At 43.0% G+C, this 26,042-nt stretch overlaps 1 protein-coding gene across 1 annotated transcript; it reads right to left on the bottom strand.

The window, feature by feature from the left end:
* Positions 1-571: 571 nt before the first annotated feature.
* LOC144101843 (cytochrome P450 3A14-like) lies at positions 572-23,932 on the bottom strand. The gene is made up of 14 exons (XM_077635064.1): positions 23,725-23,932; positions 21,929-22,034; positions 19,976-20,028; positions 14,754-14,850; positions 13,312-13,437; positions 10,508-10,751; positions 8,728-8,858; positions 7,431-7,515; positions 5,792-5,858; positions 3,924-4,032; positions 3,749-3,837; positions 2,951-3,091; positions 2,068-2,236; positions 572-870 (listed from the first exon to the last, which is right to left on the bottom strand). Exons 1-14 carry the CDS (start codon positions 23,775-23,777, stop codon positions 793-795), a joined length of 1,548 nt encoding a protein of 515 aa, XP_077491190.1. The 5' UTR covers positions 23,778-23,932; the 3' UTR covers positions 572-792.
* Positions 23,933-26,042: the final 2,110 nt, after the last annotated feature.

The raw sequence follows: 26,042 nt of genomic DNA, 5'->3' as shown, positions 1-26,042 counted from the left end.
TTCCTTCCATGGCCTTTAAATGCGCTTCGCTCAAGGCATCAGCGCAGGGGAGTGGCCCCACCGTTATCACGATGGCATACGCTGTTCCTGCTTTGCTCGCCGCTAACTGTTGCTCTCTGGGGGCAGAGAATATCCTGTCTTCTCTCTACGCCACTGTCCTGTATTCCCCGTGTTCTTCCTGTTCTTGAAGCCAAGACTAGAGGAGCGAATGTTTCGGCGCAAGAAGACATGGCATTATCTCGGAACTGTTATTCGCTTTAGCCATTGTGCCAAAAGTGACTGCCGTTGGATAACAAAAAAAACACCAGCTACTCTTCTTGGTCAAGAGCCGGAAATGCTACAGGGCGAGAGGAAGAAGACTCAATAAGTGGTTGAACAGTGAGGACACAACGGCATCATTCTGCTCTGGCTCTTGTGTTCCGTTTTGGCGTCGTTGCTCTTGTCCACATCCTAAACTAAGCTACTGGGATGCCGACTAAGGAGGAGCCAAACGGATAATGAAAGCATCTGTAAATACCACGTTCTTGTTCATGGTGAAAAGAAACGCATGGTTTTCTTCTACAAATCTCATTTGTTGCGAAATCATGCAAACCACAAGAAAAAGTTCCTCATGTGTGTGAGACAGGTGGGTGGAAGTCTCAGAGAACGTAAACAAGCATTCCATATAAAAAGATCTCTGATGAGGTCTCAGTGAATCAGTGCTGCGCAGTCAGTTCATATTCATTGCCAACATGAAATGTAAAGAAAGGGAAATTTCAGTTTAATCGCGACTTTTTTTTCTATGCCAAGTGTTCAGAGTCTCGTCAACTTTATCCGCAGTCCTGGTCTCGGTTGTCCCAAGAGCGCTGTTGCTGTGTACACCTCCTGGCTCTAAAAAAAAAAGAAAAAAAATACAGAATACACATTGGGTACCTTAAGCCTTTCATAGAAACAGGAGCAGCATTGATAGCAAAATGAATGTGGTTAAAGGAAAAAAAGTTATTCCTAGCACGAAAGTATATACAGGTCTGGCGTTCGCCTTATCGTGGACAAAGGAGCGGACAGAAAAAATGCGGACTCGAAAGAAAAATGAGGATAGAATCAGGCAATAATACACATGTACCCCCCTTTAGTAACGTTCCGCGTCGTTTAAGTATCGCGCCTTGGGGATGTTCGGACGTCTGGCCGCACAATACCGAAGGAAGCAAACATGGTATACGCACAGAGAACTGAGTACTAGCACAGACCAAGCGTGAGCAAGTGTGGGCGACGCTTAATCTTTAACGATGCTCAGCTCGTCTACTGAAGATAAAAGGAAGGACAAGCGAACAATATAAATTACGCCGCTTCCCAATCATTAAAGTTCGCGGGATGCGTTTCTGTGCATCATGCGAACATACCTGTTGGTATAATCTGGCGCTGTACCATGATATTGACAGTTAGCGCTTACATGTTTTTTTCACTCTACTAAAGCACTGATATCTTCTGGCCAGCTTCCACTGACACAGCTTCCTTTTGGACCAATACACTTTGTTCCACGCGACAAAGCCATCGAACTAGATAGCTATATACACCAATACAAAACTGAGCAAAAGGAGTATAGTGTTTAGCAGGGACGTCGAAACCTCGACGCGTGTGTTAACGTCTCTGTCAGGCTGACATTGTTGTCCCTGCCCCTTGGTGCTGAAAAAAACCATTAGCACTGGAGGCACTTCAATGCTTTTCATAGGTTAGGAGTTCTCAGTTTGAAGAGAGATGCACATAGTGCACTGGAGGCTGCAAACAGATTTATCTCAGAACTTGTGAACGGAGCAATCAGACATTTCATGTTATAACGTCTGCGCAGATTTCTACAGCATCGAAAGAGTCCAGTTACGCCAGCCGAGAATCCTGTCGCAATGTTGGCACTACATTTAGATCATCGCAGTATATATTTTTTGCTACAGACCCCACTCATGCTAGAAAATTCAAAAATATTATGCGGCTTTTCGGTCATAGAATCGCTTTTTATATCTTTCGATCTAAGTACTATTTTTGTTCACAAATCAGGTACTGAGTATTCTTTTGTTCTCTATCCAAAATACTTACGTTGGGGCTTTCTTCCGCAGGCAGCTCTAGCTTATATTGCGAAACAAGCATCGCGACGATAAGTGCGATTTCGGTCTGTGCCAGTGCAGTCGCTATGCACATGCGCGGTCCCAATCCGAAAGCGAGGTACGAAGTGGGCTTGATGGAGGAAGCATTCTCTGGACTGAAACTGGGAGAAAAAAATATTGTAAGCTTGTGGAGTGGATATTTTCTTAAATGGCGTGAAAATTTCTTGGAGGTAGGACTATCCACTTGTATAGTTCCGGTTTCACGCCAACCTCCGCCTCATGGTTCCTTGATGGCAGCACGTAGACAAATAAAGGGAAGGACTACTGCCTCTTATCAGTTTTATGCACTGAAGTTGTCTATTGAGTAAAAACAACTCTTCAATATGCTATGCTTACAGTTAGTACCTAGTTATGCCCGAAGAGGCACACTTCATTCGTTTACTGGTACAATACCAGTGATATAAATAATTTATTCACCTGTCGAAATAAGAAATCGGTGAAATGTTCAGAAGTCTAGAAAAACTTAAGCACAATGAATTTCATACTTAGTCGCAGCTCCCCTTATCATGCGCAGCTTAGTCTGTGAATTCACTGAGAACATGAACGCATAGCTATGATTTAAATTTGGGCTATTGATTTATTCTCTTAATATTCAACATAGTCACTTTCGAAATAGTCCTCTGAGCTCTAGGAAAATTTAAGTCGCGGGGCATTACTTGCTACCATCGTTGTTAAAGGGGGCGAGGAACTACGAACTAATCACCGTTTGTGCAGAACCTTTAAATCAGCAGCAACGCTTTGTTTCCTTCTTATTATTCATGGCTATTTGATGAACTCTGCAAAAACTTCAAGAAAACAGCAAGAGTATTACTTACCGGTCGGGGTCAAATTTTTCAGGTTCCGGCCAGATATTCGGGTCATAATGAATGTCTAGTGCCGGGACAAAGACGTCAGTACCTTTAGGTATTCTGACGCCTCCTTCGGAGTAGTCTTCTAGGGAAACTCGTCGCACTGACCTAAAAGAAAATAAAGGGGTGTCGTATTTTAGGAGAGGCTGTCCGCTCTTACCGAGACTAATACTAGTGCTTTCTAGTCTCTGTCCAGTTGATAACAAGCCGGGTGTATAGATCATTAATTAATTCAGACTACAAAACGAGATGAAAGCGTTCGAATGGTTTCTATGAATTCCTGTGCAGAATTATCTGTATGTCTTGTAAAATTATTCCTATTTCACCATCATGAACTGGAAAATTTTTCAGAACCACCAGATGTCATTCTTCCTGTTAAACGGCTCGTTAGAAAAGGTGGTAAATCACAGCAAAGTTCAGTCCCGTTTGTAAGTGTTTTAATAAACTCGAAGAAACTGCGTCGCCAATGGGTCCCCTGATGCATTTATTCTTTAACTGCAATCCAGATCAACAGGAATTCTCTCATAAATCGCTCATCTTTGATGAGTATACTGACAAAGTACCCTTCGCTTAATATATGGGTCTAATATTCAATTTAATTTTTAGATGCGGAATATAGAGTAGAACCGGTATTAAATCCACGCAAATACACGAAGGAATACGCGCAAAGTTTGGGAACGGCCGCTTTATAGACAAGACGAATGCCCCGTTGGAAAATCTGTCGCGTTGGTCCAAGTATGTGCGCGGGGGAGATAGGGCACTTACCCCGGCAGAGGCGGATACAATCGGTGCGACTCGAGTATAACTTGGTTCAAGTAGGTAAGCGATGACACTTCCTCAAATGTTGGGTGTTTCTGCGTAAGACCAACAGATAAGGAGTACGACAATAAAGTGTATTTTAGTCCCGTCGTCGCAAAGAGGGGACGCCTCAAGTTCTCACCTTGCTCTTTACTATCGATGCTACCTCTTTCCTAACGACGTCCTGCACAGTCTGATGTTTTGCAAGCAGGTATGACGTCATCGTCAAGCTGACTGCGACAACGTCGATGCTGAGAAAAAAGAAATGACAGTGTTGGTACGCTTTCTCGATTCACACCATCTTCTTAGATATGCGTAAGCGTTCATCTCTTGATTGCGGTTTCTTCTGATGAGATTAAGGTGCCTTTTTATGTGTTAATAAACTGACGAATTTTTTTAATAACTTCGAGACGTTTAAACTATTACTCTAATTTTAATAGTTAAATTTTCAAGGGCCCGGGTAACATTGTATTGCACGGCAGGTGAATAGTTTCAACAGCCTAGTGTTCTTTAAAGTTCGCCCACCTGCAATTATCTCAAACATCTTTGGCGCTGTGCCTTCACGACCTTAAATTCAGCCGTTGAAGGGCCTTAACGACGTAACCACTGAGGCGGAAACCAATCTAAATAAATACTGGTCAGTGCGGTTGACACCGAATGATACACAACAATAAATGCGAGTCTCCGTGTACAAGCTAAATAAAATTCCATCCATAAATAATTTTCCATCAGTAATTTTTCTATAATATGGAATTTTTCCATATTATGGAGGGAGAACGCTAAGGCGCCCGTGTGCTGTACGATGTCAGTGGAAATTAAAGATCTCCAGGTGGTAGAAATTATTACGGAGCCTTCCTCTACGGCACCTCTTTCTTTCTTTCTTTCTTTCTTTCTTTCTTTCTTTCTTTCTTTCTTTCTTTCTTTCTTTCTTTCTTTCTTTCTTTCTTTCTTTCTTTCTTTCTTTCTTTCTTTCTTTTTTTCTTCCTTTCTTTCTTTCTTTCTTTCTTTCTTTTCTCAGTCCCTGCTTCATCCCTACCCTTACGGCGCGGTTCAGGTGTCCAGCGATATATGAGACAAATACTGCGCCATTTCCTTCCCCCAAAAAACAATTATTATTATTATCCAAAAGTTCGTAAATCATGGCCTAGCTTTTAAGGACTTGTACGTGGTATGAGCGCTCATTGGGCTCTAGTCTTTGTAAAACACACGTTTTATAGCCACTTTCACTATGTTCTTGTCGATCATTTAAGGAACAAAATCGTACACCTAAAGAGAGATAACATGAAGAAGTTTTTCCAAGGAACATTCAATTTCATTGCTTATTACCCTTAATGATTGGCTGAAGGGATACAGCGAAAGGTAAAACGATTCGGAACACAATGTAAACAGTCGCTGTAGTATTACAATATTTTTTTTTCCTTATACATCAAGGGCTATGCAAATAGACTGCACCACTCTCACGGACGGGCATTGCTCCCATTTGGCACAGCAGAAGTTCGGCGAGTGCTTTTATACTGCTGCAGGTTTAATAACTGTGACAAAAAGTAAGATTTTTCCGGCCAAAGCATGCTTAACTTTATTGGGCTCTCAGGAGGCCACTTTCCTTCACTGCCGTCATAATTTAAAACTTGTCAGTTGCTGGGCCCTTCAAATAGACAGATTGATTCACGTGCTAGGGGTGTGGTTAGCGCAAGCACTCTTTTTGTGCACATTCTGTTCTGCTAAAAACACGTCGTCTTGCCATCTGATGGCCTAACGCTTTTTAGTAACAACATTTCACCACCGTAGGTGGTGAAAAGACAAGCGGTCATTTAACAGCAAACTGCTCCCCGTGATTTGTTTGCGCCCGCATGAACCAAAACGCCGCTTGCTAGCACTAAAAAACTAGCTAAACCACGTTTTATGCGCAACAGACATTGCACTTTTGCTTTTGCTTGCAGATATTATTTCTTGCTTAATTTAAAGGCTAAAAATTAATAAATTGCTTAGTTTCGGAGTTTCAGATATTACCTAGCTGTTAGCAGAAGGCATATATTTGTCTCAGTTCTCATAGATAAATGGCCCTTGTCCCGCACATCTGAAAACAGAGAATAAAACCTTATATGTTCAATTCAGTACCAGCCTTATAGCGATTAGAATCATTTTCTAAGCGCTAACATCAGTAAGCGTATCCAATAAATAAGTATTGCTCGGATCCAATGATCCCAGCTGCGGCAGTCGAATTTCGATGAAGGCGAAATTCTAGTGGCCCGAGTACTGTACGATGTCAGTGCACGTTAATGAACCCCAGGTGGTGTAAATTTGCGGAGCCTTTCACTACGACGTCTGTCGCAGCCTAAGTCGCTTTGGGACGTTAAACCCCCATAAAAAAACCATGTGATGGATATGTAGTACAAAACATTTTAGGTTGCAGTTTCATCTGCAGCGAAATTTCGTTTCCAAATTGATGTGCGTAGGAAATGCAAAGTAGTCCCATCATTCCTACGGTTTCTTGATGCGAATAAAGCCTGTCGCACCTTTTTCAAGAGGAAAGAATGAAATTTGAGTGAGCAGAAATCACAATTTCAACTTGGAATTTAAGTTTAGCTTCAGTTGCGAAGTTTACAAGTAACATAGTCTCATAGTATGAAATCCAAGCTCTGCGGCAGCACACTTCCGCAATGACAACATACCTAAAAATTCAGCTACATCTCCATAGCGTTTAAAGAGGGTAGAACAGGCGTCTTAAATTAATGCATAAGTAAACCGGCTATGATAGTTTCGCGAAAGCCTATTTCGTAACTTCAACTGCAACAAAACCAAATTTACCTAACTTCAAGTACTACAAGCGGAGTGTACAAACTTTCACAACGGCGTATTTTTTGTTAGTGACCTTGGTGTGCTCAAAATGAGAAATGGCGATAAGATAAAATTGTGCAGGTCGGCAAAACTTGCATAATATTTTGATGTCGAAATCAAAATGCTGCTCACATAGTTACCTCCAATTTAAATTTATTTTGGAATGCACAATCTTCCCTTCAAATCAGTTCAGTACATGCCCAGGGAAGCTACCCACGTTTCATGTACAAGTAGCCCAACTAAAGTCTTCTGAAAACGTGAGCCATAAGGCAATAAATATTCACCCTTATTTATTTGATTTGAATTGTGAGGTTGTGAAGTTTTAACGTGCCAAAGCGACTCAGGCTTTGAGGGACGCAGTAGTGGAAGGCTGCGGAAATTTCGACCACCTGGGGTTCCTTAACGGGCACTGACAACGCACAGTACACGGGCCTATAAAATTTCGCCTCCATCGAAATTCGACCGCCGCTGCCGGGATCGAACACGCGTCTTTCGGGACAGCAGCCGAGCGCCATAACCACTGAGCCACCGCTGCGGCTATCACCCTTTTTTAGGCGTCTCACTTCCACACCATTAATTCTATAGTCCGTATATATTTTCTGCGGTGTGCGTAAACTAAGTAGAGCGCAGAACATAGGTTGTTCCATAGCCCACAATGATCCTGAGCCTCAGGTATATGCACGCAATAAAATATAATCAGCCAGAAAGCATGCAATGCAAGTGGGCTACCAAAGCTTAAGAAACATTACACCGTAATTTTCTTACAGATTCAGTAGAGCGATTCAATAAGACGAGCATGCGAGGCCGATACCTGTAACAAAACTTTCCTGGCAGCTTTCCCGCGGCGTCTTCTTTTCCGAGTTTAAGAGCAGCTGAAGGACGTCAAAGTGACTCGCCTGCAAAAACAGTTATCATAATTAGCGGCTTTTTTCTTGACTACGTTGCTCTTATCGCGCGAACTGTCAAGCGAACTGACAGGACTGCGCGTTAGCAGTTTCTCACCATGCGGTGCCTGTTTTCAAGGCATCCATAGGGTGCCTGACCAAATTTGTCAGCTTGTCTGCCCGCACACTGCGGCCAAGCACGCCTAAAGACTGAAAATCGCAGTCACCGCCAGTCGCGGGGTCTCTCTACTTTTGCGTAGGGGTGTACATTGTCTCCATATATTGCTTAGGGCAAGCTATTTTCACCAATAGATCATTACCGTTTCGAAAACATCTTTGCAAAGAAATACTGAGGAGTAGAACGTAGCAAACAACCAAGAGAGGCGTATTTGATGAATAACTTACACTAAGAAGTTTTATCCACCGGCCCTATGCAGTACACACAAAACATAAGTGCAGTATCGGTCCAAAGTTTTCTGGCCACGGGATCTGCTTTTGAGCCGTCTAGTGGGCCGTTTACGACACCTCGCCCCCAAACTCAAAACTTTTCTAGGGGGTTAGAGACGTATCATTCTCAACACTGAAATCCTTGGCGGCTTAACAGGTGTCACGAGGATCGCAATGTGGAGCCGAAAAGCACATGTGGCCTGCAAAATTTTGGCGCGCACTGTACACTGAAGAATTACGGACTACTTTCCACCCGCAGACTCCAAGAATAGTCACACGTTCCGCTTACGCATGCCAGGTGATCTTTCAGTTCCAGACAATCCTGAATTTACCATATTTTCAGTATAATAATGCTATGTGGGGACTAGTTGATACGACTGACAAATTAGCTTCCGAGCAGCTTTCTAACATCAGCTGCAAACAAGGAAACATATTAATTACGACTACATCCAGATATCACCTAATATAAGCTATAGTAGCGTTATCGTTATTCCTTGTTCAATAGCAGTTACTTTCGCTTCGAGCTCGTGCACAACTTTCGTGTACGGTAGTTGTTAATGCACCGAAAGACACGCGGTGCTTTTGCACTGTTTATTTAATACGGACGAAGGAAGGCGGAAGGCGTGAGCCGAACTGGCCCCCCGAAGGACGGAGGGGACGGTGGGGCGTCCACAGGACGGAGTGGAGTGGTTTCCCAGAACAGCAGGAGGGCGCGGTGGCCAACGAGAGGGGGGGGGGGGGGGGGGGGCACAACAGCAAGTTAAAGTGACAACTCACTCTGGGACGCTCCCGACGGTGTTCGATGAAAGGACGCATTTTCTCGACGAATTCGTCGGATGGAAGGCGAACAAAAAGCTTTCGCACAAAAAGAACCAGGCTGTGGAGCCACGGAACGTTCGGAAAGATGTCTGTTGGCGCAAGAGAAAATGAAGCATTGTTAACGGTAGCGGTTGCAATCGTTTACCACCGACAGCGTACCATATTAAAACATCAAGAACATGTTGACTGAAACCGGCAAATAATCACCAGAGGAATTCATTTTCGCCGTCCACAGCTAAGAATATACGCCGTTCCAGGAGACTTTCAATGAGATTTCCTCATTTTCTGGGCCGTCGTTTAGTTCTTCCAGGAGGTCTGAACAAATGTTCTGGAAGGGCCATTGGGACCACCAGCTGAATGTAGCCGAGGTTTGGTTTAATAAAAGAAGTTAACGGTAGCTTTGAGCTCGCCGTCATAATGCGAACGAATTACATCCCTTGTTTTTGGCTTTTTTTTGTCAACACTTCGGCGTTGGTTGAAATGGCTACCATTGACAGTACTGGCTATATCACTTGGATTCCAACTGCCCGAATAATTTAAACATATCAAAGCTAGGAAAGTCGCAGATGTTTCAAACCATATTTGGGTCATCAGATATAAAACAATTTCTTCATTGTTTCGACGAGCAAGCAGAGACAGACAAAGAAAGCGGGGAGATAAGACAAAACAGCGAGCAGCCAGCTACCTTGCGTAGGAATGAGAAAGATTGAAAGTTAAGTGGAGGTAGTTGTGTGGATGAAATTCGTTCATATTTTGTGTTCTGGTTTCGAAAAAGCAAACTGCCCACAGTCTGTCTAGAGCGGGACGTTGAAGTATTTGGGTGATAACTAATTGAACAGTGCCTAAATGACATTCGAGGCTGACGGCGCATGAAACCACGATCACAGAATCTTGGCCTCCATTAGGGGACGGGAGTAAAAGAACAGCCTTCAGATTTTTATGATTTCAGAAGAACAATTTAGCCGCGTCATGAACTATGCTGCATGAGTCATACGTGGCATGGCGTCAATGAAGTTTGGCTTTCTATGCAAATCCAGTCTATGGCTGTATTTTTACCGATTCGAAAAAAACACAAACAACGGGATGACCTCACTTTAGACTAAGCATGAGTGCTTCATGCTGCGGAAGCTAGGAGTGCCGGTTTATAGTTTTTGCCCTGAGGTGGTCCATAATTTTAACAGAAGCAATCGTTTAACCTCTAGAAGATAGATCCACTCCTATTGGTTTGATCGTCAAATACAATTCGTTAGTGCTGTTGCACTTGAGCATGTCCAGCTTTCTCGGGCAAAAGTTTTGAAAACTGAAAATTGTGACACTTTTATGGAAATATCGAGGTTATGGTTCATCATTCTGAGATGTAGCAAAATCGTTCTTTTAAAAAGTGTCCAGGGATCGCATGGAACAGTTGAGGCTGCCATAAAAACCAATGGGGAAAGCTTTTGACGATAGCAAAAAACGTGAATAGAAAAAACAAATACAACACTGCTGTGGGATGATCTGCGCTTATATTGATGGTTATTGTGAAACCTTACGTTATATGAAAAAACTGCGTTGATAAATGGTTTCGCGATCAAAAATACCTTTGTCCAGAATTGCTTGTTATGAGGGAGATACATAATTAACATTAAGAATAACACCAATTCCTTTATAATTCAGCCTCGTACCTAGACGGCTTTCGATGTTTATGACGTCACGACTATAGTGACTACTGTTAAACTGCTCGAACAGGCAGACTCACTGAACAAGAATAGGAAGAGCCCGTTGAACTGTCCGATGTTCTTTCGCGCAAAGTGGACGAGAGCCAGAGCCGTCTCGTCACCGCGTTGCACATCCAAGTCGATTCCGGCGCAGAACCGCAGAGAGATGTCCGCGGCCAGGTCCACGAAGGGCTTGAAAAGTGCGACGCTGGGGCCTTGTCGCCTTACAAGTTCGTCGACAATGTCCAAGCACTGCCTTGTGCATTCGCTCATCATGGGCACGGCCTGTGAAGGCAAAGAAAAAACTAATATTGGAGGAGTAGGAAAAAATACTTGTTTGTGGCCAGCACTAGCGACCCGCAGCGCTTGCTTCGGTGACCCCGTTGGCTTTCTGATGAGTACAAATAAGGTATTCTGATGAGTCCACATGAGGCCTTTGTACTCAGAGAGGGAGGATAAGAGTAAAGGAAATGAAGGGAGGTATGTGGTAGCATTACATGTAACAGGTGATCCAGGGAAGCTGATGGCTAAATTTTAAAATATAGGCTATGTAACTTATGTAATTTATGAAGACGGCTTCTCCGGCAGAATAACACTATAGGGCCGGCGGATATCAGAAAGCAGGTAAATAAAGTTATCTAGCTGTCCGGTTAACTAATTGTTTATAATTAACTTTCTGACTATTTCAGTTGAATGCCTGGTTGCAATTACACGTTTCTAGCCTGTCTTTACTAATAGCCATATCAGTTTTTAGAATTTAGAAAGCGCGGTCACTCTCGTCGCCGTGGGTCGACAAAATTTGACTATTCCGACTAGTTACGTGCAAAAATATAATATTCGCTATTCCTTTCCTTTGTGTATAAAGAGGCGCTTTATTATTGTATTTTACGTGCGCGACACCTGCCCCGGGGACTCACTGAGATGGAGAGCACCGATATACTAATACAGCAGCGCAACGCTGCTAAACTCTACCTGGTCGAAAATTACTGAGCCTTCCGCTGAGGCCTGTGATATTTCGGGGTTTAAAATCAGCAAATCAACTCTTGTCTACAGCACACCGTGTTCGGTTATCTCCAGTACACTGTATTAGTGTTTCAAATATAATCAGTGCACCCGCATATATAATCAAGCACACGCGCACCGCCTTTTCGCCTGGGAACTAAAAGTATGATATTGCGACTTGTTCAGATTAATACATTCACGTTGCGGGGAAGACCCCAACCACTTGAGATTCGAAGGCACAGCGGTCGCCGCAAAGATGCTTTCTTTCCTAGAGAACGTTAGCTGACGGTAGCCTTATGCATTCGATATCCGGCGATGTAGAGGGGAGTCATGCGATCCTCTGAAAACTTTCCGTCGAGATGGATTAATCGCGTGCGCACATTGTATAGTGTCCCTCGCGGCGCCACTGGACCGCGGGGGGGAAGGAGTCGTTGCAGTAGCGAGGCTAAGCGTAACACGCCACTTGCGGTGTCTTTCGTTCCCTATCAAGGCGGGATTCTCACCAATTACAAAAGGGTACCTAAAGAAGTTCGCATAGCTCTAGCTGCACAGCACCCTACCTATCATTTCTTCATCACTATGAGCCCACCTACGTACGCTTCCGGACAAAGGCCTGTTCCACTGACCTCCAAGTGACCGTGTCTAATCATCACTCACTAACCGCCTCTTAACGTATCACTCAAGAAGAGCATATATTTTTTAATCATATATGCATATCTTTATTGTTGCCAATAGTTTGTGAAGCTTGTGAATTTACTATCGTTCATAAAAAAGTCGCTCGTGGCCTCTCCATCATGTTGTTCGTTAGAACTTTCATAGCTTAGCCTTTTGTCTCTGCGTTGGAGCTCTTCGGCAGCAAGAAACAGTGTGATTGCGAAGAATTTCATCGGTACACTCATACAAAGATTTCATTAGACAATCTATAGACTGTCTATAAAGTCTATAGACTATAGACAAATCCTAGAGAACAGTCTACAGGCAATACAAATGCTATAGACAGTCATAGAGCATCTATAGGTTTATGGCTATACACTTTTAGTAGACTTTTATCAATGGATAGTCTATAGACTATAAATAGACATAAAGAAACATCTATAACAAGGCAATAGACCCAACAACAGGTCTATATAATGTCTATGGACCATTTTTGAAAGGGTAGTATCTTTACCCGCGAATTCGTTTGAAACTTATCACCCTGGTGACGCTGTGGAGTATCTTGGGGGGGGGGGGGGGGGGGCTTCACCGTTATTCTTGTTTTCGTTTCCCTGACGATAAAAGTACCGTATTCATAGCTAAAAAAGTTTACCCTTGATATTTTGGAACGTAATCCTGTTCATTGAAATAAAATTGCGAATGACGTCACTGTAGTGCACTCGTGGAAACAGCCATTGTTGGCGACGCATGCCTACTTAGTTGGGTTCACTCTTTTATTGCTTCGAACAGCTTTATTTATCTATGAAATCATCCGCCTTTTTATTAAGTCTGTTCCCTTAATGTCTTTACGTCGACCACTAAACTGGAGTATTATCTTCCAATAGCGGCTCTTGCGTGAAATATTTTTTGGGACACTTACTTCATTCTTTTTATTCCGCATCACGTAGAATCAAATTTAACGAAAATAAACGAGAGGCAGCGCACCTTAGTGCTGTTTTTCCTTATGAAACCGTCAGAAACAAGTCACAACCTCGCATTCAATATACCACAACACTGATTTGTTCTTCTGTGCAGTTCAGCCGATAGGGGCACAAAAACAACTAGTACTTTGTTTAATCTATGTGAGAAGAGAATGCCAATCAGGCAGACCTCGGTCGAACATTTTGACGCTTCTTTTGGCAGTTAGTACCTGCTTGATGTTGCTTTTCTTGAATGCTGGAGACAAGATGCTTCGGAGGCGGTGCCACTCTTCTCCGCACAGTCTCGTCAGACGGAGCTTGTTGAAAGGCAAGTTTTTTGAAGCCACAGCCATGATCTTCGAGAAGGAGAGAAACGTGTTGCTAATATAAGTTTACATGCTCACAAGATTACAGAAATAAAGGGCTCGGCAGGTCACATATACGGAAGAAGCGAACAGTATGTGACACCAAGGAAACAACTGGGGACTGGTAATAAAACTTTAAAGGTTGGCCTTGATGAGAGCAGAAAGTAAACTGAGAAGTCATTTTAAACGGGAGACAACCTTACATTAAAGTAGCAAACAATTCAACCTCAAGCTGCTCTTGCAATTCGAACCCACTGCCACTTCGTGTCTTGTTCTGTGCTCTGCAACCCGAGCCACATCGAAATATGGGTGTCACTTTGTCTGCCTACTGTAAACCTATCTACTGTCTGAAATGGTCACTTGATTAATTTAGCATTCCATGTTCTTCCTTAATCACAAACACCACTGACTTCATCTATATCAGAATAGCAGTATTTCCAACGACATAAATTTTTATGATATACTCTTAGCCAAAAGTAACCAATCAATGGCTTTTGCTTCTCAGCCTTGAAGCAGGACACTTATGACAGCCGTAAAGCTGTAAATCTGTGTAAGGTAGGGAGAACCGTTATCCTCAACCTTTCGGGACCTTTTCTTCCTTTGGACCATCGTAAGATATCCGCAACAGAAGTGAGAAAGAAACCCTATTGCTCGATTACTTTTGGTGTAGGGGGTACCTGTTAAAAATGCTCGGCTCAATACATACGGTGTATGGCATGGTCGTTTTCACTGACAGCTTGATTGATTGATTGTCTGATTGACTGATGGATTAATTGATTAATTATTAATTAATTAATTAATAATTGATTGATTGATTGATTGATTGATTGAACAATACACACAGTCGCTATCTCACTGCTGTCTTTTCTGCGTAGTTATTCCCTACGAAGGCTTAAAACTAAGAAACAGGCGCAAGAGAAACAATTTAGGAAGGACCAGCATTTGTCAGTTATACATTTCCCCATGAATTTTCTTGCTCAACTCGCCTTCGATACGAGATTCCAAGAAAGATATTGCCTAGTGAATATAAAACATTATCTTGAAGATGCCAATGACAACCGAGACGAAGATTGAACGTAAAAGCAAATACTTAGAAAATACAGTTCCGTATGCACTGTTCAATGAAACAGTGTAGTACGGAACACTTATCTCCCCTTACCTAAGTGTTCATTCGCAATAGGTGCGGTTATAAAATAATTCATATACGCTGAGTGATTCTGAGTTTAATAAAAATATTAATCCAGCAGTAGGTTTCTGCAGTGATCTTCTCTACCGCATTGCGCACTTTGTGGCACCGTGTGACTCACCTGACGGCCAGAGAATGATTTGAAATCGCTGACGAAGACTCTCTGAATGAGATCGGCATCCCGCACGACCAAGCCTGGCATGACACCATTGAAATACCTGCACCGTCAACGTGATGTTAAAATATTGAACCGTATAAAATATTCAGCGCATTTATTAAGCTTGAAGTGTCCAGCTGCATTATATAGGGTTAGCTGCTGAACTAGATGATAAAGCTGCCAGTAACCCGCATTATGCAAGTGCACTAGGAGAGTATTCACCCAACTGGAACACACTAAGGTAGAAATCTGCACAAAGTGAGCGGGCGTAATGGTCACGCTGTGAGCTTAAAAAAAGGAATGCGTTTGTTTTCTTTTGCTCCAGGTGTTTTAAAACGCTGTGCAAAGTAATCTTCTTCCCTTTTTGTTCATTCAAAAATACATGCAGTGTATCCTGGACAAAAAAAAGGAATATATGTTTAGGAACATTGCCCCTACAGAGCTTGGGTGCGCACATGAAAACGGCAAAAATTATTGCAGCGTCCAAAGACTCCTTTGCTTCTGCTCAGCTGGAACGTTATATGCCAGCTTATTTCCCTTCTGGCACGTGCGATCATCTTGTAATTTCTTTCCAAACGGTGCGCTAGGCGCAGGCGCACACTTTGGCTGCACCGTGTTCTTTTCTAATAAACCTCGGCTGGTGGTTACTGCTCGTAACTTCCACATCTCTGCCCAAAGCCCTGAATATAGTCGCGATTCTTTTTTTTTGTTCCATATATGGAATAGATGAGCTCCCTCGAAAAAGGTATTCCTCTAGCTAAAAACCGTTTAATATACATCACCGCGGTGTGTTTGGCATGTAAATGTGTGATTATCTTTCTTCACTTCCTATTCTCTAGCTTTCGGGCAAACTACAGCTAAGACGCATTCTTCGGGACATAAGCAGCAAATAAGCAATTCGGCACTTTGTAGAGTAATTAAAGTTCACCACATCGTCGAGCTCGAGCTTACCGCTAGAGAATTGAGTGGTCAGTCAGACGAATTCTAATTGCTCAGTGCATCAAGTTTTGCATTCCAGATCTATGCTTGTGCAGTTCTGTGCTGTTGCGCATATTCCCCAGTCGACGTCATGCCTATTAGTGTTGATATTAAGATCAAGCGCCCCGTCTGTTCGGATTCTCTCCCTCCGAGCCCTTTAGGGCCATTCACTGTACTCTTGGTGCGAAGCACAGGACTACAAGGTGCCAAAGTTTTGTTCTAGAGTAGAATGATGACTAAGTGCTTTCAGCACTTTCGATTGCCCTGGATTGTATTCCTAGCATGTCTTCAGCTTGTCTTGTTCAGCAGTTCAGTTAACTCCTTACTCGTCCCCCTATTAATATTCCTCTCTGCTTATATGTTACATTACTTACTATCACACGGCATTGAACGTCAATAATACAGCTCAAGCTGGACTGTCCGCAGATCGCAGAAAACAAACCAGAAATCGCGAATAGTACGAAAAAAGTGAAAGGAGCAATTAGAAAGCATAACAAGTCATTAAGATTATAGTAAGGATAACCCTCCAATCCTAGCGAAAAACCGCGAGCATCGGAAACATCTCCGAGTAGAAAATTTCATTCCAATTGTTCCCTTCTGAGGTAAAAAAGTGGCAGTGGCAGTTAGTTTCGCGACAATAGAACTCAGAGTGTCTGTAACTCCGGCAAAACATTATTATTGCGTTAAAGTAAACGGCGTTAAAGTAAAGTAAAGTTTACTCTGGTTAGGTTGTCCTGTTTTTAGTGATAAAGGAGAGATAGGTTATAGGGATAATAAGAGATAGTATCCTAGTGTAAAACCGCAAGCTTCGGAAACATCTCCGAGGTAGAAAATTCCTGCATTGTTCCCTTCCAAGAAAAAAAAAAGTGGCAGTGGCAGTTACTTTTTGAGACAATAGAACTCAGAGTGTATGTAACTCCGACAAAACATTATTATTGCGTTAAAGTAAACGGCGTTAAAGTAAAGTTTACTCTTGTGAGGTTGTCCTGTTTTTAGTGATAAAGGAGAGATAGGTTATAGGGATAATAAGAGATAGTATAGAGATAATAAGGAGAGCAAAGCGTTCGGGCGGAAAGATGGATATCTGTCCTGCTACTGAATGAAGAACGTGTCTACGAGAGCAGAAGTAGGCTTATTATAAGCCGCATACATAAAACAAAACCGATTTTGAAAGCGGCAGCGCGATTCTAGGGCAGCCTACGATACCCGCGCATGCGCAATATTCGAGCACCTAAAGTTGTCCCCGAAAATGACATTTCCGAGCCGCATTTCAAAAATAATTTATTTTCAAGCCAACTTTAGCATAAACAGGGCTTTAACCACTGAAGCTCGAGCACAGGAATACAAATCTCCAGTCAGTAGAAAGGGCATGTTTCGAAACCAGAGAGTAAAAATATCCCGCACAAATGCGCAGCTGCGGTCGGGAATATAGATTGTTATGTCGCTTGCGACCTGACAGGAGTCATAAAACGTTCAGAGGAGAGTTACCTCAACACATGTGTGAAAGAGCTTGCTAAACATGGCGGCGCACATAAGGCAAAATAGGTCAAGCTGCAACCTCTTTTCGATGCGTGTTCATCTTGTGAACAGTGCCTTGTGTCTGGCACCTTAGACAAAAAAAATCTTTGCTTTGAACCATAACCATCCATATTAATGCGGTAACGCACAAGGAAAACGTCGAACAAATGCTGCGAATATCCAGACTTTTATAGCATTGTAACTTTCCACCACGTTAAAATATAAAACTTCGGTATTTTTGTTTGAAAACACGTGAGTATCGCATAGTTAAACTTAGAAAAGTACTTCACATTTTTTATCATTCAAGACTGATAGAACTGCGCATACATATTTAAGGCGACGGTGTAAATCAGCCGCAAAGTTCGAAACCACAGCATGACCTCACAAATTTGCAGTGTGTCAGTTGAAATATTGTTTTTTAATCCTTTTTTTAATTATATCATTTGCCACATGGCCCCAGTTGGGCTGTTTAACCGAAAGTGTTGTCTTTGGAACTAGTGACCTCAAATGAAGCCCGTAGCATTTCCATCTCATGGCACTATGAATTTGCTGACACAATTACATCGCGTAATGTGTATGATGCAATTTACGTGAAAATTCGATCATTTTTTTTGCGAGTGTTAGCAGAAGCTATTGGCCCCCTTAGAGTCGGTATAGTACCTGATGCACCGCGAAATATGGGGTTAACTTGTAGTAAATACAAATCGCGCTTTTTTCGCCTATGTGTTATACGTCCTTCTTTAAGTGACACGGTCTATTTTACGCGCAGAACGCAAGAGTGACATCTCCAAAGCAATCAAATAAAACAAACTCCTTGCTGATGCCACTTCCCCTATTTCTCATGTAGATAACATTCACCTAAGTTCATATCTACGCTGAAAAACAAGTTTAGAACTTGCTTTCTATAATACAACCGTTTTTGATATTTTTTCTTAATGCTTCATTCATATGCCCACAGTTACAAACGAATCCATGCCTTCCAAAAAGGTAGCTCAAAGCACAAAGGCCGTCATCATCATCCGCATCCTCATTTACTTTAACTGAAAGGTCAATTTAAGGATAGGAAGAGACACTGTTGGCAGGTGGTCATACATAGGCATTCAGGCGAGCGTAGAGAGTCGCCTCAGCACAAAAAACAATTACTCTTTATATGGCGACCGCAATGCGCCGTTAGCACATAGCACGGCGCAGTTTTCGAGTCCCCTGATAACGGAATCTCACGATGTAAATCGCAGGCCTGAACTTAAATTTCAACATGATGGAATTACGTCTCCAAGCGGTGGATTAAAATACCTCGTTTTCCACAGGCAGGTTACAAGGCAGCGCCACAATTTTAGTGTGTTCGCCTTCCGTAAGCGTAATTATTTAACTACTAGTTTTCCTTCCTGGTGAGTGACTGGGAACAACTTACGAATGACCAATATTACAGCCATATTTGACACAGCATGTCCCTCCACTCTTGTGCTTGTGCTAGGCTTACCTACTCTTAGTTTTGGTTTAGTTTAAACCTGCTGTATGCAAATGGTTCACGAGATTTTCGCTCAAACTAATATTGTATTTTCTTCACTTTATATGTTACGTTTTTGCTAGTTTTCGCTTTTTTATGCAGAGAATTGAATTTCTTCGAATTTTTTTTATACTTTTATATTCTAGTCGATTTGTTGTGCTTCATTTACGACCCCGTTAAGATCGCTTGTTATTATCATTTATGCAAACTGAATAAATATATACGCCAAGGCAGTAAGCACACAATTTTCTTTTGTTGCAATGCGTTGGCATCCATCCTCAAAAACAGGTAATACTCTGCCTGCCTCCATCTGGTGTTGTTTTGTGTGTACTCATGAATGTGAAGCCGCTACTGACCTGTGCCGAGCTAATGCATATCGCTTATGTTTACGCAACCTACGAATATTTCAATGTTGCCTTTACTGACTACCCGCCCAGAAGACTTTGTTTTGAAGTGTGGACTAAAATCCTTCTCGGCCTCAAAAGTGCATCGCACGCAAGGCAGTTTTCAACTTCCACGCTCCATTCAATGACTATTCGGACGATACTCTCCAAGCAGTCCTCAGTTAAGTAGAACTTTTTGCTCGGATAGTTGATTCATTTTTACATAAGTAAAGCAGCGCGAATGAAGGTGCGCGAATGTGAGAAGAAGAAGGGGCAGGAAAGAGGGACAGGAAGGAGCGCGCTTTCCTGCCCCTGCATGTTTTCGCCTTTAGGAACCTTCATTCGCGCTGGTTTACATATTTCAGAACAGTCAATATTTACTGCCGACCGAAATTCACGATCTTAGTTCCAGGTTTTAAGATCACAACCCGTTAATCACAGCGCCGGCATTGAGGCTGATATTAAACCCACGCTCGCTGTGCCCAGACCGCAGGCCACGCGTGACTTCCGCTAACAAGAAAAAGTAACACTTACAAGCCCGTATTGACATGATCGACCGGAAAAATCCTCGTGGCATCTCATGCAGCGGCCATGCAGCGTAATAATGTTTCTGTATGTTAGTTTTTCCCTTTGAGAACATGAATTACAAGCTGCAGCAGAGTGCGTTCTTACTGAGCGACTGATGTGTTCTTCACAGTCAAGCGCTGCTTTATTGTGCACTCTGGCTTATTCTTTCTTTCAAGCTGTGCAATCGCAAAAGTCAGGACAAGGACAAGGAACAAAAAATCGTAGTGTATTACCCAACCATGTCACCATACTTCTGCAGCCAGTCGTGACATACTGGGGCCAGTCCCTGTGAATAGAAGTTGAATAATTATGCTTTTTTAACCCTTGCTCAGTCCAAGCTTCGTTGCGCTTGAAAATGCCAGATAATGATTTAGATTTTCATAGAATGGCACAAAAATCGGAACAAAATGTTGAAATGTAAAAATTTTTCTCATCATGTGCGTTACGTAACTGGTGTGGCATGGATATAGCCCCGTATATTTACAGTTTAATATAGCAAATTCATGCAGATGATACCACAAAAATGGTCATTTCTTGGTATGTTTCTGAAGTGCTTTTGAGCGTATAATATTACTCTTTTAAGTCCACTTTATGAAACTGCGCAAAAAACATTTCAACTAAGCCCAGCAATGCTTCCCCTCTGTTGTTGCATTCTTGCGAGCGTATGAAATGCAGCTGAAACAGATTTATTGAGCTTCAGCTTCTTGGCTGCCCTTTTCGGCTAAGTTTTGCGCCACCTAATTTCCATCATTCTGAAAAGCATAACATGCAGCACATGTCCAGTAATAAAGACTTTTGAATAGCATTTTTGTAAACTTTTGGATCTTATAGCAAGTGCCAAAACAATTTTTTATTGTCGCTCATCCAATTTAACGAATTGACAAGTTCTCTTCTGTTCCGTTTTGTAACGCTAGAATCACAACTCTCCTTCATTCTTCCGTACCCACTCAACTGTTTATGCATACACCTACTGCTTTCAGACGTTTATTAGAAACTGGACTGCAGTAGGTGCACGTTGTACTGTTTGGAACTCCGGATACAACTCTCTTTTTATCGCTTAATAGAGCCAGCAGATTATGAGGTTCGCGTTGTCCGGCACGAGTTCAGTATGCACAGACAATTCTTTGTACCTGCTTGTCAACGTGCCGAGGCGAAAACGGTTCCAAAGCCATTGTCTTTCATGTTCCAAGTACCCAAAAGCATGAGCATGGTGTGCGTTCAGCCATCTTTCGCATAACTGATAATAAGAAATGTTCTTTCTAGTGCACAAGCTTTCACTTAGTTGTGAATATTATTAATAGGGAGGTATTTTCAAGACGCGAATGGGGAAGACAAATCTGCTATTATTATATTTGATTGCACCGAAAACTTTTTCATGAGATTTAAATTTCCTTATGGTGGCATTCAACCGGTGGGGAGATAACGTAAATAGTTATAAACGTCACAAAAAAATCCTCCAAGAAGTTCTTGATATCTGCCTTCCTGCACCTTAACAGCGAGCGAAGCTCCGTGAGTGCTAATTCAGACAATCCCTATTGCAAAGACTTGCCATCCATGTTTGCAGGAGTCGTCGCGTTTCAGACAAATGGTTACTATTCAACAGAAAATTTTGCTGACAAACCTGTCTTAGAAACGGAATCCAAAACACTCAGATATATTACTTCAAATTACAATCAAATAGGTTTTAAAGTATTTACGCGCTGTGTCTCCCCAACTGGGGCGCACATCTCATTACAATCACGAAGCAGTCACCATAGTAAATGTTACAGTGCCAATCATTACTGTGCCCTTCTCACTAAGCTTGACATATGGCGCAAGTTTTTATTTATACCGACAACAGAAAGTCAGAAAGACAGCAGAAAACTAGTTAATGACCTGTGTCCTACCAAGCTTCTTACTGCCATGCATTAGTAATAGCCAATCAAAATCATTTTTCGTATGAGCCACTTTTAAACTTACAAAGCTCACAGTGTCTTCTGGCTAAGAGCAAGGTCAATGACAGCGGATCTGCAGAAGCCATAAAAGGAACCCATATTTTCACGCTCGTTTTCCGTTTTGCTTTTACGGCCATCGCTTGCAGGGAACGAATCTTTGTGCCGTAGCTTCACACGTGTAAACAGAATACACATAGCTCCTGTGGTGTAAACCAAGTCGCTCTTAAGTGTCTAGCAATATTTACTGCGTACCTTTTTCCAAATGATGTACATGTTGCCCCATAACAGGTTTGGTTCAGGACCCGGAATGCCCAGTCTCTTCATCAGTGAGAAGGTCTTGGTGCGCCATGTGTAAAGCCTTGACAAAAAAAAAATAATTCAAATAGGAAACCCTCCCAGCATACACGCAATGGTACCACCGCGGTGGCCCAGTGGTTACGGTGATCGGCTGCTGACCCGAAAGACGCGGATACGATCCCGGCCGCAGCGGTCGCATTTCGATGGAGGCAGAATGCTAGAGACCCGTGTATTGTGCTATGTCAGTGCACTTTAAAGAACCCCAGGTGGTGGAAATTTCCAGAACCCTTCACTACGGTGTTCCTCATGGCGTGAGTCACCTTGGGGCGTTGAACCACCATAGAACCATACACGCAATGGTGCCACAAATCTTTGTGGTTTTCGTTCATGCTAGAAGCCGCAGGCACCCGGCTTTATCATATGGTTGTGACGCGCGGGATGCGACCAGACCTCTTTCGAATGATCTCAGCCATGCCCAACTGCTTCCACTCTCTTTCAGATTGTTGCAGCTGTTTTTCGTACCTTCTCGCGATGGTGCCCTGCCAGCTTCAAATTAAGTGCGGCCAAGAGCACCAGGATTCTGTTTGACGGCCGTCCACTACGCTTGTTGGAACACCGCCATTGAATCGCTCATTTCTTTGTAGGCGCCAGTCAACCCAATAAAGATTTTCGTTTGGAAGCCTTTTGTATGTGTTCCGATTAGCCAGGCTGCCGGGATCACTGCGTGGCATCTGGTGGAGGTGCTGACACAGAGCACTGCTATGTCCCCCCTGATGGGCACTGGTGCACAGGCTGAGTCAGTCGTGCTTCCCCAGCCTCGTGAGCCAGCAACTTTTCATGGACAACCACACGAAGAATTCGAAGACTGGCTCCACGTTTTCGACCGTGTGGTCATGCTGAACGCCTGGGATGGCAAGCCAAGCCTTGAAACGTTTACGGCCGCCAAGGCCCTGCGGTTGTCGTTTCTTGAGCTTTGTATTCTAAATGCAAGCCGCGATACGGTCAACCGGGCAAGGTGTATGACGTCATAGTAAGGATGTAGTGATCTCTTCTTTTTAGGAGGCACTGCCGTGACCAGCACACATTGCGCACATGGTTCATGGCCCGAAATGGAGTCGGCTTGTTTCGCACTACCAAGACAAGGCTAATAAATGAGTGTAGTTATATGAACGTAACATTTTGAAAGCGAAGTTAAGCACATCGCGCCTCATTCCGCAGAGAGACTTTCCTGCATGCAATGCCATTTCACGCATAAATTGAAGGCGACAACCTTTTCCACATCTCTTCTCAGCAGATAACACACTAAAGTTTGATCTCGTGGCTGCGGACACAAAGGACATATCCTGAGTGACTTACATCCAGTGCAGTTTTGTGAACATCAAATAAGGTTGAAGACAAGCTGTTTTCTCCGCTGAATGTATTGTTCTTTTGGCTTATGCTATTTTTATAGAAAAAACTGAGGTAATACTTCTTGAAGTACGTGCCTTAGGGAGATAAACTGTTCCTATATGCAAGACATTCCTTTATTATGGATTGCATGTTCTTGAGGTTTGCTTTCGTTGTTTTTGTCTTATGCTGGTACGAATGCATGAAGAGATAACTTTTTATGCACCATGTGCCTTTCTTTGACTGGCACAATGCTAAGAAAATTACGCGTAAGTAGCAAGCCAGTTCGTCTCCGGCGTTAACGCTTAACTTAGGAAGACATAGTGAGCGCGGGTGGACCGACAAAAACATCAAAGGATGCTCACCTCCAAAGTCCGGCGGCCACAAAAAACATCAGTATAAGCAATAAAACAAGCATCTCTATGATTGCGGTGTCTCCTGAAAAATGCTGAAATTCTGCGAAGTTCTTCTCTGCCTCACAATAAAATCAGAGGCCTACTGGCATATTTATACAGAAGCTTTCACAGCTGCGCCCGAACAAACAGAAAAGGCCTCTTTCTGACACCACACTTTTATACTACGAGCTAGCACAAGACTCGCTGGGTCTTTAATGTTCGTATCTGCTTCCTGTGTGCAGGTATTTTTTATGCTTTTCTTTTTTCTAGCTTTTGTCCTTTGCGCACGTGGCCTCACATCGAAGCTCCATTTGTTTACGTATACGCACTATAGATAAGAGAACTTCCTGCACGACCTGGATTTGCTCGTGCGTAGAAGTTAGCTTCCGGTACTGTGGAACATTTCATGCTCGGTGTATTGTTCATGTATTAGTTCCTGTAGACAGAGACCAACGACTATTTTCTGCCGTTTTTACCGCTACGCGACCTTGCTTCGCGAAGGGAAATTCGTGCTTTGCCTTTGCGAGTATGTGTTTTTGAGAAGGAGAAAGATGACCAGGAAAAAGCGTGGACACTATATCCCCCGCGCTGAGCAAACGGCAGATCTCCACAAAGCAGAGCTCCGTGCTGAATTCATTTTTATTATTGGCTGGCTTCACCGCACCGGCTGTGTAAGGGAAGCAGGGCTGTTTTCACGACAATCAGAGCCCGTTTTAACTTTTACGTCAATATGTCACGACATTCGCTGCACGTGGCTTGCTGTAGATCGAGGTGCGTGTCATGTGCCTAGTGAATCCGCCATCGCTCAATCGGTCTTTACCGAGGCTGCACTCGAAAGAGGAACTTCGAGATCATTGCCGCAAGCGCAAAAGATTGCGGGCTATCGGTGTAAAGAGAAAGCGAAAATATCGAGAGGATTTGCACGTGAAAGACAGCGATGCTGAGATAATGAGGCAATAGTGCAGTGTGAGAAGTTGCACACCAAGGAAGCCAACGTCGCAGACAAGGCAGCTATGATGGTGTCGCTAGGGCATTTCAGTGTTACCTAAACACCAACCCGTACGACATCGCGTGATCGGTCAATGACAGACTCTCAAGTGTACTGAGATAATATATTTCCAGACGTAGGCTTAACCAGGCGGATATTCAGTGACGTCCCTGGAAGGCAGGGTTACGGAACCAGCACCAGACCCAGCAGCCGATGTTCTCGCACGACTATTGTGAAACTTCTGGCTACTAAAAGTAAACAGCCCGAGAGGTTTTCTCTTAGACCATGTTCAGACCCTATAATGGCATCCGTGGAAGCACTAAGTTTCCGAAGGATGAGAACGAGAGAACCAATCGACTTTACGGAATTTCGGTCGCCGGCGAAGAATAAGAAGGCGCAAAGCATCACCATGAAGCAAACCTTGTTTGGCTCAATACTTGAGGTAAAGGCTGCACAATGTTCAACCGCGGCAAACGAAAAGCACGATGTTTTCGCACGCTTTGCACTTGAAAAAAATGGTATGCTAACAAGTGCTCAAAGCGAAAATAATCACCCACATTAATTTTTGTCTTTATTATTTGTTCCGCATGGCGCTATTGAGCAAACGATCGGGTCAGCTTTTTTCTTTATTGTTTATTTCGTGTGGCGCTTGTAAAGCCAGTTGTGAGCCTTTCGGCTTAAACCAAGCGGTGGTTGAAAACGCTCTTGCAACAAGGAAAGTTAACCGTTGGATTACTGTTTTTTGGAAGTAGTTACAACGAATTAGACTCAACGCCTTTACACACTTAATGCCGCTTGATCTTATAAGCCAATGATAGGGCTAGCAAGGTCGGGGTATTTCCTAGTTAGGCACTGCTCCGGCCACTCCCAGTATAGTAAAAAAAAGCAGTTATTGATAGTTACGCGATCACGTCAGATTAATTCTTTACTCCCCAGGGACGCGAAGACAAAGGTACCGCTTTTGTCAAATGTAGAGAGCCCAAGGGAATTTCTTCTAAGCCCGAAAGCAGTACTTTTGTAACATCCACCGAAGCCCCAAGCTTCGAAAAGTCTAGAATGGGAGTCTCTCTCACCTTTATAAGATTTGTAACTGTAGCGATAAAGAACGAGACACACAGAAAGGTGAATGCAATGCCATACTCTTCACTGCTGACAACGGGTATACTTTAACAAGGTGAAAAGGAGGATTGGTTGATGCCTGATCTTCCGGCGAAAAAAAAAAATGGCAGTGGCTTATCTCGGCTATGCCTGGATATACGTAGCGAAAGCTATGGCATAGCATGGTTAGCCTTGGTTAACC

Source organism: Amblyomma americanum, chromosome 8 (assembly GCF_052857255.1).
Source record: "Amblyomma americanum isolate KBUSLIRL-KWMA chromosome 8, ASM5285725v1, whole genome shotgun sequence".
In the NCBI taxonomy this organism is placed as follows: Eukaryota; Metazoa; Arthropoda; class Arachnida; order Ixodida; family Ixodidae; genus Amblyomma; species Amblyomma americanum.
Note: the sequence above shows the minus strand (reverse complement) of the source record. Positions and strands in the feature narration are given on the sequence as shown.

Bases quoted from the DNA above. Each gene is read 5' to 3' on its own strand.
- LOC144101843 (XM_077635064.1), bottom strand. From the start codon at position 23,777: ATGCTTGTTTTATTGCTTATACTGATGTTTTTTGTGGCCGCCGGACTT. The intron at 13,438-14,753 runs GTGAGTCACACG...TCCTTCTCGAAG, and splicing joins AATCATTCTCTGGCCGTCAG to ATCATGGCTGTGGCTTCAAA. The intron at 5,859-7,430 runs GTATCGGCCTCG...CTCTGTTTTCAG, and splicing joins CCAGGAAAGTTTTGTTACAG to ATGTGCGGGACAAGGGCCAT.